The sequence below is a fragment of the Chiloscyllium plagiosum genome, chromosome 3 (genome assembly GCF_004010195.1).
Source record: "Chiloscyllium plagiosum isolate BGI_BamShark_2017 chromosome 3, ASM401019v2, whole genome shotgun sequence".
Classification (NCBI taxonomy): Eukaryota; Metazoa; Chordata; class Chondrichthyes; order Orectolobiformes; family Hemiscylliidae; genus Chiloscyllium; species Chiloscyllium plagiosum.
The window spans coordinates 102,364,089-102,377,535 of record NC_057712.1 but is presented as its reverse complement, the minus strand read 5'-3'; the positions used below and the strand labels follow the sequence as shown (position 1 = coordinate 102,377,535).

At 49.4% G+C, this 13,447-nt stretch overlaps 3 protein-coding genes across 3 annotated transcripts; all 3 read right to left on the bottom strand.

Moving 5' to 3' along the window:
* Positions 1-3,192: 3,192 nt before the first annotated feature.
* On the bottom strand, positions 3,193-3,735 carry LOC122540006 (putative protein TPRXL). The gene has a single exon (XM_043675294.1). The coding sequence runs from the start codon at positions 3,733-3,735 to the stop codon at positions 3,193-3,195; it is 543 nt and encodes a 180-aa protein (XP_043531229.1).
* A 244-nt stretch (positions 3,736-3,979) lies between these two features.
* On the bottom strand, positions 3,980-5,095 carry LOC122540003 (putative protein TPRXL). Its single transcript, XM_043675279.1, has 2 exons — positions 4,661-5,095; positions 3,980-4,513 (listed from the first exon to the last, which is right to left on the bottom strand). Exons 1-2 carry the CDS (start codon positions 5,093-5,095, stop codon positions 3,980-3,982), a joined length of 969 nt encoding a protein of 322 aa, XP_043531214.1.
* Positions 5,096-7,036: 1,941 nt separating this feature from the next.
* Positions 7,037-7,678, bottom strand: LOC122539996 (putative protein TPRXL). The gene has a single exon (XM_043675267.1). It carries the CDS (start codon positions 7,676-7,678, stop codon positions 7,037-7,039), a length of 642 nt encoding a protein of 213 aa, XP_043531202.1.
* Positions 7,679-13,447: the final 5,769 nt, after the last annotated feature.

The window sequence follows — 13,447 nt, the reverse complement described above, 5'->3', positions numbered from 1 at the left end:
GTGCAGGTCAGGTGAATTGGCCATGCTAAATTGCCCGTAGTGTTAGGTAAGAGGTAAATATAGGGGTATGGGTGGGTTGCGCTTTGGCGGGTCGGTGTGGACTTATTTGGCCGAAGGGCCTGTTTCCACACTGTAATGTAAGCTAATCACAGCTGGGTTTCACACTCGTGGGAATCTCACTGCTGGGAATGACAGTGCTGGGATACTAACTGCTGGGATTCACACTGCTGGATTTTCACTGGATTCTCACGGCTGTGTTGCACATTACTGGGACTCATGCTCCTGGGATTCAAACAGCGGGGATTCCAACTGCTGGGAATCACACTGCTGGGATTCATACTGCTGAGACTCACCATGCTGGGACTGATGCTGCTGGGATTTACAGTGATGAGATTCTCACTGCTTGGACTGGCGCTGATGGGATTCATACTGCTGGGAATCACACTGCTGGGATTCAAATTGCTGGGAGTGACACTGCTGGGATTCACACTGCTGGGATTCACACTGCTGGATTCTCACTGCTGGGATTCACACTCCTGGGAATCACACTGCTGGTACACACACTGGTGGGATTCACACTGCTGGGATTCACACTGCTGGATTCTCACTGCTGGGATTCACACCCCTGGGAATCACTGCTGGTACACACACTGGTGGGATTCACACTGCTGGAACACGCACTGCTGAGACTCACACTGCTGGGAGTGGCATTGCTGGGATTCACACTGCTAGGGCTGGTGTTGCAGGAATTCACATTGCTGGGAGAAAGAGTGCTGGGATTCAACATCCTGTGATTCACACTGCTGGGATTCACATTGCTCGCATTCACACTCGTGGGAATCTCACGGCTGGGAATATCAGTGCCGGGACTCACACTGCTGGGATCACACTGTTGGGATTCAAACTGTTGGGATTCACACTGCTAGGACTCATACTCCTGGGATTCAAACTGGGGGACTCACACTGCTGGTATTCACACTGCTGGGATTCCGTCTGCTGGGAAGCACACTACCTGGAGTCACACTGCTGAGATGCACACTGCAGGGATTCATATTGCTGGGATGGACGTTGCTGGGATTCATACAGCTGGGAATCACAATGCTGTGATTTAATCTGCTGGGACTCACCCTGCTGGGATAGACACTGCTGGGACAAAAACTGCTGGGACCCACTCTACTGGGATTCGCACCACTGAGATTCACATTGCTGAGAGTGACACTGCTGGGATTCACATTGCTGGGATTCACATTGCTGGGAGTGACACTGCTGGGATTCATACTGCTGGAATTCACACTGCAGGGATTCATACTACTGGAGCTCACTCTGCTGGGATTCAAACTGCTGGGTTTCCATTCGTTCGTATTCACACTGCTGGGAAGCATACTGCCTGGACTCACATGCTAAGATGCACACTGCAGGGATTCATATTGCTGGGAGTCAGACTGCTGGGACGGATGCTGCTGAGATTCATACTGCTAGGAATCACACTGCTGTGATTTAATCTGCTGAGATAGACACTGCTGGGACTCACTCTACTGGGACTCGCATCGCTGAGATTCACATTGCTGGGAATGGCACTGCTGGGATTCACATTGCTGGGATTCACATTGCTGGGAGTGAGACTGCTGGGACTTGCACTGCTGGGATTCATACTACTGGAGCTCACTCTGCTGGGACTCAAACTGCTGGGATTCACATTGTTCGTACTCACATCGTGGGATTCACACTGCTGGGAATGACAGTGCAGGGATACTCACTGCTGGGATTCAAACTGCTGGGATACTCACTGCTGGGATTCACACTACTGGAACTGACACTACTGAGATTGACATGGCTGGCATCCACATTGTTTGGACTCATTCTGCTGGGATTCAAACTGCTGGGAGTCACAAGGTTGGGATTCACTCTTCTGGGACTCACACGGCTAGGATCACACTGTTGGGATTCACACTGCTGGAGCTCTAGCTGCTGGGATTCACATTGCTGGGATTCTAACTGCTGGGATTCTCACTGCTGGGAATCACACTGCTGGGATTCACACTGCTGGAGCTCTAGCTGCTGGGAATCACATTGCTTTCTTTCCAACTGCTGGGATGCACACTGCTGGCTGGGAATCACATTGCTTTCTTTCCAACTGCTGGGATGCACACTGCTGGGATTCATACTGCTGGAACTGATGCTGCTGGGACTTGCAGTGCTGGGATTCTCATTGCTTGTACTGGCACTGCTGCGATTCATACTGCTGGGAATCACACTGCTGCGAATTAATCTGCTGGGACTCACACCGCTGAGATTCACATTGCTGGGAGTGACACTGCAGGGACTCACACTGCAGGGACTCACACTGCTGGGAGTGACATTGTTGGGAGTGACACTGCTGGGATTCACACTGCTAGGGCTGGTGTCGAAGTAAGTCACATTGCTGGGACAAACAGTGCTGGGATTCAGCATCCTGTGATTCACACTGCTGGGATTCACACTGCTGGGACTCATACTCCTGGGATTCAAACTGTGGGGACTCATACTGCTGGTATTCACACTGCTGGGATTCCATCTGCTGGGATTCACACTGCTGGGACGCAAACTGCCTGGACTCACACTGCTGAGATGCACACTGCAGGGATTCATATTGCTGGGACTCAGACTGCTGGGACAGACGCTGCTTGGATTCATACTGCTGGGATTCACACTGCTGTGATTTAATCTGCTAGGATAGACACTGCTGGGACAAAACTGCTGGGACTCACTCTACTGGGACTCGCACCACAGAGATTCACATTGCTGGGAGTGACACTGCTGGGATTCACATTGCTGGGACTTGCACTGCTGGGACTCGCACTGCTGGGATTCAGACTGCTGGGATTCACACTGCAGGGATTCATACTACTGGAGCTCACTCTGCTGGGATTCAAACTGCTGAGATTCACATTTTTTGTATTCACATCGTGGGATTCACACTGCTGGGAATGACAGTGCTGGGTTACTCACTGCTGGGATTCACACTGCTGGAACTGACACTACTGAGATTGACATGACTGGCATTCACATTGCTTGGACTCATTCTGCTGGGATTCTCACTGCTGGGATTTACAAGTTTGGAATTCACTCTTCTGGGACTCACACGGCTAGGATCACACTGTTGGGATTCACACTGCTGGAGCTCTAGCTGCTGGGATTCACATTGCTGGGATTCTAACTGCTGGGAATCACATTGCTTTGTTTCCAACTGCTGGAATGCACACTGCTGGGATTCATACTGCTGGGACTCACACTGCTGGAACTGATGCTGCTGGGACTTGCAGTGCTGGAATTCTCATTGCTTGTACTGGCACTGCTGCGATTCATACTGCTGGGAATCACACTGCTGCGATTTAATCTGCTGGGACTCACACTGCTGGGATTCACAATCCTGGGAATCACACTGCTGGGACACACACTGGTGGGATTCATACTGCTGGGACACGCACTGCTGAGACTCACACTGCTGGGAGTGACATTGTTGGGAGTGACACTGCTGGGATTCACACTGCGAGGGCTGGTGTTGCAGTAAGTCTCATTGCTGGGACAAACAGTGCTGGGGTTCAGCATCCTGTGATTCACACTGCAGGGATTCACACTGCTGGGATTCACGTTACTGGGTCTCGTACTGCAGGGATTCTCGCTGCTGAGACTGACACTGCTGGGACTGACACTGCTGGGACTGACACTGCTGGGATTCACACTGCTGGGATTCATTCAACTGGGATTCACATTGCAAGGACTGACACAGCAGGTGCTTACACTGCTGGGATTCACTCTGCTGGGATTCTCACCACTGAGATTCATTCTGTTGGGTCTCCCACTGCTGGAGCTCTAGCTGCTGGGATTCACATTGCTGGGTTTCACACTGCTGGGAGTGATGCTGCTGGGATTCACACTGCTTGGACTGTTGCTGCTGGGATTCGTACTTCTGGGACTGACATTGCTGGGATTCACACTCCTAGGATTCAGCCTGCTGTGATTCACGCTGCTGGGACACACTGCTGGGACTCACACTGCTGGGATTCAGACTGCTAGAACTGTCAAAGCTGGTGCTCACACTGCGGCGTTTAACACTGCAGGCACTCACACTGCTGGGATTCACATTGTTGGGACTGACACTGCTGGGATTCACAAGGTTGTGATTGACACTACTAGGATTTACACTGCTAGGTCTGAAAAAGCTGGTGTTCACACTATGGGGAATCACATTGCTTGAATTCACACTGCTGGGATTCACACTGCTGGGATTCAAACAGCTGGAATAATCACTGCTGGGACTCACACTGCTGGGACTCGTACTCCTGGTATTCAAACAGCTGGGACTCACACTGCTGGGATTCACACTGCTGGGATTCAAACTGCTGGGACTCACACTGCTGGGAATCACACTATGGGACTCACACTGCTGAGTCTCGCTCTGCTGGGATTCAAACTGCTGGGACCCACACTGCTGGGATTCACACTGCTGGGACAGAAATTGCTGGGATTTGCACTGCTGGGACAGAAATTGCTGGGGCTCTCACTGCTGAGATTCATACTGTTGGGAGTGACACTGCTGGGATTCACGCAGCTAGGATTCACACTGCTTGGACTGTTGCTGCTGTGATTCATGCTGCTGGGACATACTGCTGTGACTCACACTGTTGGGACTGACACTGCTGGGAATCAAATTGCTGGGACTGACACTACTGGGATTCTCTCTGTTGGGACTGACACGGCTGGGATTCACACTGCGGGAATTCTCACTGTTCGGATTCACAATTGTGGCACTCACACCGCTAGGATTCACAATTGTAGGACTGACACTGCGGGGATTTTCACTGCTGGGATTGACATGGCTGGGGCTCACACTGATGAGATTCAAACTTGTGGAACTGACACTGCTGAGATTCACATGGTTGGGACAGACACTGCTGGGATTCACACTGCTGGGACTGACACTGCTGGGATTCTCACTTCTGGGATTCACACTGTTTGGACTGGCACTGCTGGGATTCACACTGCTGGGACAAATAATGCTGGGATTCAGAATCCTGGGATTCATACTGCTGGGTCTCACACTGCCCGGATTCATGCAGGCGAGACTCACACTGCTGGGTTACACCCTGCTGGGACTGACACTGCTGGGATTCACACCGCACGGAGTCACACTGGTGGGGTTCAAACTGCTGGGATTCACACTGGGTTTCACAATGCTGGGATTCATATTATTGGGACCCACACGGTTGGGACTCACACTGCTGGGACTCACATTGCTGGGATTCTCACTGCTGGGACAGACACTGCTGGGAATCAGGCTACTGGGATTCTCTCTGCTGGGAATCAGGCTACTGGGATTCTCACTGCTGGGATTCACACAGCTGGGATTCACACTGCTGGGATTCTCACTGCTGGGATTCACACAGCTGGGACTCACACTGCTGGGATTCTCACTGCTGGGATTCACACAGCTGGGACTCACACTGCTGGGATTCACACTGATGGTACTCAAACTGATGGGATTCACTGCTGGGATTCACACTGCTGGGATTATCACAGTGGGGAATAACATTGCTGGGATTCACACTGCTGGGATTCACACTGCTGGGAATGGCAGTGCTGGGATTAACAATGTTTGGACTGGCGTTGCTGGGATTCACACTGCTGGGATTCACACTGCTGGGACTGACGCTGCTGGGATTCTCACCGCTGGGGTTCACACTTCTGGGATTCAGACGGCTGGTACTCACACTGCTGGGATTATCAGAGTAGGGAATAACATAGCTGGGGTTCACACAGCTAAGACTGACTGCGCTGGGATTCACACTGCTTGGATTCACGCTACTGGGTCTCATGCTACGGGGATTCTCGCAGCTGAGACTCACACTGCTGGGATTGACACTGCTAGGACCTACACTGTTGGGATCCATACTGCTGGAATTCATTCAGCTGGGATTCACATTGTGAGGACTGACACAGCTGGTGCTCACACTGCTGGGATTCATTCTGCTGGGATTCTCACCACTGGGATTCACTCTGCTGGGACTCCCACTGCTGGGACCCCCACTGCCTGGATTCAAACTGCAGGGATTCACACTGCTGGGTTTCACAATGCTGGTATTCACATTGCTCGCATTCGCACTGTTGGGACTCATGCTGATGGGATTCATACTACTGGGATTCACACTGCTTGGATTCACACTGCTTGGAATCACGCTGCTAGGACTCAGGCTATTGGGATTTGCACTGCTGGACTCACACTTCAGGGATTGATGCTGCTGAGATCCACACTGCTTGGAATCTCGGTGCTGGGATTCACACTGTTGGGATTCATGCTGCTGGGATTCATACTACTGGCATTCACACTGCTAAGATTGACACTGCTGGCATTCATATTGCACGGTGTCACACCGGTGGGATTCATACTGTTGGGACTCACACTGCTGGAATTCACTTTGGGTTTCACAATGCTGGGATTCATCCTGTTGGGACTCACTGCTGGGATTCACACTTCTGCAATTCTCATTGCTGGGACTCAGACTGCTGGGATTCTCACTCCTTGGAATCACGCTGCTGGGATTCACTGCTGGGACTCAGACTGCTGGGACTCAGGCTATGGGGAGTTGCACTGCTGGGATTCAAACTGCTTGGAATCACACTGCTGGGACAGACATTGCTGGGAATCAGGATTCTGGGATTCACACTGTTGGAATTCACACTGCTGGGACTGACGCTGCTGGGATTCACACTGCTGTGATTCCCACTGCTGGGTTTCAGACTGCTGTGTTTCACACTGATGGGATTCACACAAATGGGACTGACAATTGCTGGGACTGACACTGTTGGGATTCACACTGTTGGGACTCACACTGCTGGGACTAAGGCTACTGGGATTCACGCTGCTGGGACTCACACTGCTTAGATTCGTACTACTGGGTTTCACATTGCTTGGAATCACGCTGCTGGGATTCACACTGTGGGGATTCACACCGCTGGGACTCAGGCTACTGGGATTTGCACTGCTGGCATTCACACTTCAGGGACTGATGCTGCTGGGATTCACACTGCTTGGAATCACACTGCTGGGATTCACACTGTTGGGACTCATGCTGCTGAGATTCATACTACTGGGATTGACACAGCTCAGAGTCACACTCCTGGGAATGACACTGCTGGGAGTCATACGTCTGGGACTGACACTGCTGGGATTCACAAAACTAGGATTCACTCTGCTGGGACAGACACTGCTGGGAGTCAGGCTACAGGTATTCATTCTGCTGGTACTCACACTGCTGGGACTGACACTGCTAGGATTCACACTGCTGGGGTTCACACTGCTGGGACTGACACTGCTAGGATTCACACTGCTGAGATTCTCACTGCTGGGATTCACACAAATGGGACTGACATTGCTAAGGTTCACACTGCTGGGACTAACATTGCTGGGACAGACACTGCTGGGACTAAGGCTACTGTGATTCACACTGCTTGGAATCACGCTGCTGGGATTCATACTACTGAGACTCGCACTGCTGGGTTTCACACTGCTGGGTTTCACACTGCTGGCTCTGACGCTGCTGGGATCCACACTGCTGGGATTCTCTCTGCTGGGACCTAGGCTACTGGGATTTGCACTGCTGGGATTCACACTGCTGGGACTCACACTGCTTGGAATCATACTGCTGGGACTCACACTGCTGGGACTCAGGCTACTGGGATTTGCACTGCTGGGATTCACACTTCAGGGATTGATGCTGCTGGGATTCACACTGCTTGGAATCACACTGCTGGGATTCACACAGTTGGCACAGACACTGCTGGGATTCACACTGCTGGGACTCACACTGCTGGGACTAAGGCTACTGGGATTCACGCTGCTGGGACTCACACTGCTGAGATTCGTACTACTGGGATTCACATTGCTTGGAATCACGCTGCTGGGATTCACACTGTGGGGATTCACACCGCTGGGACTCAGGCTACTGGGATTTGCACTGCTGGCATTCACACTTCAGGGACTGATGCTGCTGGGATTCACACTGCTTGGAATCACACTGCTGGGATTCACACTGTTGGGACTCATGCGGCTGAGATTCATACTACTGGGATTGACACAGCTCAGAGTCACACTCCAGAGAATGACACTGCTGGAGTCATACTTCTGGGACTGACACTGCTGGGATTCACAAAACTAGGATTCACTCTGCTGGGACAGACACTGCTGGGAGTCAGGTTACAGGGATTCATTCTGCTGGTACTCACACTGCTGGAACTGACACTGCTAGGATTCACACTGCTGGGGTTCACACTGCTGGGACTGACACTGCTAGGATTCACACTGCTGGGATTCTCACTGCTGGGATTCACACAATGGGACTGACATTGCTAAGGTTCACACTGCTGGGACTAACATTGCTGGGACTCAGGCTACTGGTGTTTCACTGCTGGGATTCACACTGCTGAAACTCACACTGTTTGGACTCAGGCTACTGGGATTTGCACTGCTGGGATTCACACTGCTGGGATTCAGGCTACTGGGATTTGCACTGCTGGGATTCACACTGCTGGGACTCACACTGCTGGGATTCAGGCTATTGAGATTTGCACTGCTGGGATTCACACTGCTGGGACTCAAGCTACTGGGATTCGCACTGCTGGGATTCATACTGCTGGCACCATATTTGAAGTTCAGTCACACACCAGTTCAGACAGCACGGTGCTCGAAAATTTTCCATGAGAAGGTAGCCATGAGATTGGGTTCAACTCTGACTGCGTAAGGAGAAAGCAACATCAAGTACCTTCTTCTGTCCTGGGTTTCTTTAGAATACTACTTCATGTATATTAAGACTGCCGTCTAGTTCTGGACTGCCCCACCCCAGGGAAAAGACTTTGTCTATTTATCCTATCCATGCACCTCATGATTTTATAAACCTGTATAAAGTCACCCCTCAGCCTCTGACACTCCAGGCAATACAGCCCCAGTCTATTCAGCCTCTCCCAATATCTCAAATCCTCCAACCCTGGCAACATCCTTGTAAATCTTTCCTGAACCCTTCCAAGTTTCTCAAGGAAGGAGACCAGAATTGCACGCAATATTCCAAAAGTGGCCTAACTAATGTCCTGTACAGCTGCAACATGACCTCCCAACTCCTGTACTCAATGTTCTGTCCGATAAGGGAAAGCATACCAAACCCGCCTTCACTATCCTATCTACCTGCAACTCCACTTTCAAGGAGCTATGAACCTACACTCCAAGGTCTCTTTGTTCAGCAACACTCCCTAGGACCTTACCATTAAGTGTATAAGTCCTGCTAAGACTTGTTTTTCCAAAATGCAGCACCTCACATTTTTCTAAATTAAACTCCATCTGCCACTTCTCAGCCCATTGGTCCATTTGATCAAGATCCCATTGATCTAAGGTAACCTTAATTGCTGTCCACTCCACCTCCAATTTTGGTGTCATCTGCAAATTTACTAACTACACCTCTTATGTTCACATCCAAATCATTAATATAAATGATGAAAAGCAGTGGACCCAGCACCGATCCTTGTGGCACTCCACTGGTCACAGGCCTCCAGTCTGAAAAACTGGACCATCCTCCACCACCACCCTCTGTCTTCTACCTTTGAGCCAGTTCTACATTCAAATGGCTAGTTCTCCCTGTATTCCATGAGATCTAACCTTGCTAACCAGTCTTCCAAGGGGAACCTTGTCAAACGCTTTGCTGAAATCCATATAGATCACATCTACTGCTCTGCCCCATCAATCCTCTTTGTTACTTCTTCAAAAAATCTCAGTCAAGTGTGTGAGACATGATTTCCCACGCACAAAACCATGTTGACTGTCCCGAATCAGTCCTTGCCTTTCCAAATACTTGTACATCCTGTCCCTCAGGATTCCCTCCAACAACTTGCCCACCACCGATGTCAGGCTCACCGGTCTATAGTTCCCTGGCTTGTCCTTACCACCCTTCTTAAACAGTGGCACCACGTTAGCCACTCTCCAGCCTTGTGGCACCTCACCTGTGACTATTGATGATACAAATTCTTGGGGAAGAAGAGGAGAATTAGAAATAGTGTATAAATAAGATGAGCTGTGTCTTTAATGATATAGAAATGCATGGAAATAAGGTAGTCACTAATAAATTGCAAACTTCTGAAGATTAAAGGGAAAATCAAACATGGTTTTCAACATTAACGTTCTGATGCTTAACATTCTTTTTGGAGGATATTTTAGAGTTGTACTGATATCTTTTCATAACTGGTGACTCTTTATCAGAACTGAGAGCAGCTTGGAAAAAGTGATATTTCTACCGAAGCTGAAGTGGGGAAGGAGGGGGTTGGTGGTGGGGGGAGAAGGGGAGAGGTGAGCAGGCAGGCGGAGGCCGAGCCCAGAGAGAAACAGATATGAAAGTCAGCAAAGAGATAATAGATAGCAGGCCAGGTTGGAAGATGTAAAGCACAAGAAGAGATAATAAGAATCAATAGTGAGAAAATGGAGTTAGCTATGCTGATTGCAACCCATATAATGTGGGGCATTGGTGAGAATTGGTCACCGTGCTGAAGGTGTGGTGTGAGGAAAAAGCAGGGAAGGATAGAATCAGGCTGTGAGCTCAATGTTAAACCCTAGAGGCTGCAAGGACCCTGAGTGGAAAATGCGATGCTGTTCTTTGAGCAGTCCTGTGACAGAAATGTGGGCATGGGAACACAGTGTTGAAGTGGCACGAACCTGAAAACCTAAGCTAATTCTTAAGGACCCAGCCCAAGTGATGCTGCAAAGTGGTCACCTGGTCTGTACTTTGCTTCCCGAAAGGAGAGGAGACCACATTGTGAGCAGCAAATGCAGTCGACTAGATTGAGTGAAGTGCTTCATGTGGAAGGTATGGTTGGGGCCTTGGATGGTGAGGAGGGGGGAAATAAATGGTCAGGTGCTATACCTTCTGCTGTTGCAGGGCAAGGTGTCATGGGAATGTGAGAAGATGTTGGGAATGGAGGAGGACTGGAGAAGAGTGTTCCGGAGGGAATGGTCCCTGCAGTAGGCTGCCAATGGAGGGGAGGGGAATGATGAAAATAGCGACTTCCGGTCCTTTGGATGTGAATGCTGGTGGGTTGATGGCCCTTTCATATCTCTCTCTCTGCTTCCCTCTCCCCTCCTCCCCTTCCCCCCTATCCACCACCCACCACAGTATGGCTTCAGCATCGCTCCCTCTTTTCCCTCGCTACTAACCGTTCTGATGAAGAGTCACCTGATTTGAAACATTATCGCTGCTTTCTCCTCACAGATGCTGTCAGGCATGTTGAGTTTCTCCAGCAAGTTCTGATCATGTTTCAGATTTCCAGCCTACGCAGGTCTTTGTTTTACCTTGATATGACTCCAATCAGTTATTAAGGAACGAAAGTGCAGGGCATTTTTTTCTGGGTCTACATTTGGATGCATTGGATTGCCTGAGTGCAAATTATTGACCAAATTCAAAAAGAAACCAAACTTCCCATCTCAGGAAGATTTCCTTCATTTTTTTTTAATCTAAAGGAGAACTGAAGTTGCTGGGGAATTATTACTGGGAGGTAAAGGCAGGCCTTATTTCATTCTTATTTATCCATAGGCAGCAAACATTGCTGGCAAGGCTAGCATTTAGTACCTTTCTCTAATTCCCCTTGAGCCCATGCTGTTGAGACATTGTAGTCAATGTGGCATAGATACACCCACGGTGCTGTTAGGCAGAGTGTTCCAGGACTTTGACCTAGCACAGTGAAGGAATGACTTTTTGAAGTCAGTGTGAAGTGTGAATGGTGGAGGATCTTGCTGGAGTCGGTTTCCTATGTGCCTGCTGTGTTTGTTCTTTAATGGGGTAAAGGTATCAGGCTGTTAGGTGCTGGCGAAAGGAGGCTTGGCGACTTGCCAAGTTTTCTGTTTTGCTATGTCATGTTAGCAGGTGACAAGAAATGTAAAGTTTACAAGTATGATGAAAGAGCAATACAAAATGGATCGAACATCCAAATACCTCTGCTTTCATCACTTTAATTTGAGTCGAGCAGTAATTGTTGTACGATTCTGTGCTTCTGAGAGGCATGGAGAATAATTAATGCACTGGGATCTGGGAATTTGACATACCGACTTGTCAATCAGCCACTGAAGGCTGCAGTTCCATTTGTTGAAGTGCCTCCGAGGATAATGCACGGACAGTCTCTGAGTTTACAAATCGTTGAGATTGACTGAATGATAAATGAGGAGAAAAGTCTACTTTATAGAAACGTTCTCTGTTCAGAAAGTACCATTATGCTAAACTGAAATAAACTGTGTGATGGTGGAGTGTTGGGGGCGGTGGTGGGGGTCGGGGGGTGGAGTGGGGGGAGCATGAGGTAATGTGCGTTTGAAATGAGTGGCACACCTGGCAAAGTTTTTCTCTACCCCTTTCATTTTCTGTCCTTTTCCAGTTAGCAGTTACCTGGGAAAAGTGTCAACCTCTCCAGTAGCACCTTGCAAGTTTCAGTCCTGCTCCTTGACTGACCATCAGAAGGAGAGGTAGATCTCATCCTTATACAGGTGGTACTTTTGCAATGGTCTTAGGTTGGGAATTTCTGGATCTTGAACCTGACGGTGCAGTTAACAATTGTTTCTTGCTCTACCTTCCTCTTCATTTGTTGATTTTTTAAAAAAAGAATTCAATATTTGTTCACCTGGAGGTCCTGGCAAGTAAGGTGGTGCAGAGCATAGGTGCTCTCTGCTCCCAGGGCCAGTAGAGGTGGCCATGACACCAGACCATGCCTGACTTGTCTAAGCAACCACCTGGGTTAGGCCTACCTCAACCACCTGGGCTATGCCTATCTCAACCACTAGGGCTAGGCCTATCTCAACCATCTGGGGTAGGCCTATCTCAACCATCTGGGGTAGGCCTATCTCAACCATCTGAAGGAACGACTAGAAAATCACCCAGAAATGACCTTCTCCACTCCACCACAGCTGGTGTCACTATCTTCTCTCTGCTACCTTATACTCCCAAATAACATCCCTGTGTAATTGACTGAGCACTGACTACCTAGTGAGGCAGATGTATGAGGTAAGCCACATCTCCAGCTTCTCCATTAGCTACCACAGTCTTTATATAAGTTGTACCCTTGCAATCTCCCCTTATTTGCCAGGTCTCGGGCAAGTTCACAGAACCATGCAGGACAGCTCTGACAGATTGGGCTTGACCGGGTACAACAGTCAATGTTTAAACAATGTTTGTGCCAATGCCCTGAACCCCGGGATGTCCCGGCTGGTGGTAAATACTTATGCCTACAGCAAGTGGGGTAATCAGGCTTGCACAGACAAATGGGATGCCATAAGGGTGTGGTACCTAGTTATGCAACAAGCTTTTGAGACAATAACATGATAAAATGTATTAGGCCTGACAGATAGAAACCCTCCATGTTATGCAATGAAAACGACACTTAGTTGATTTCT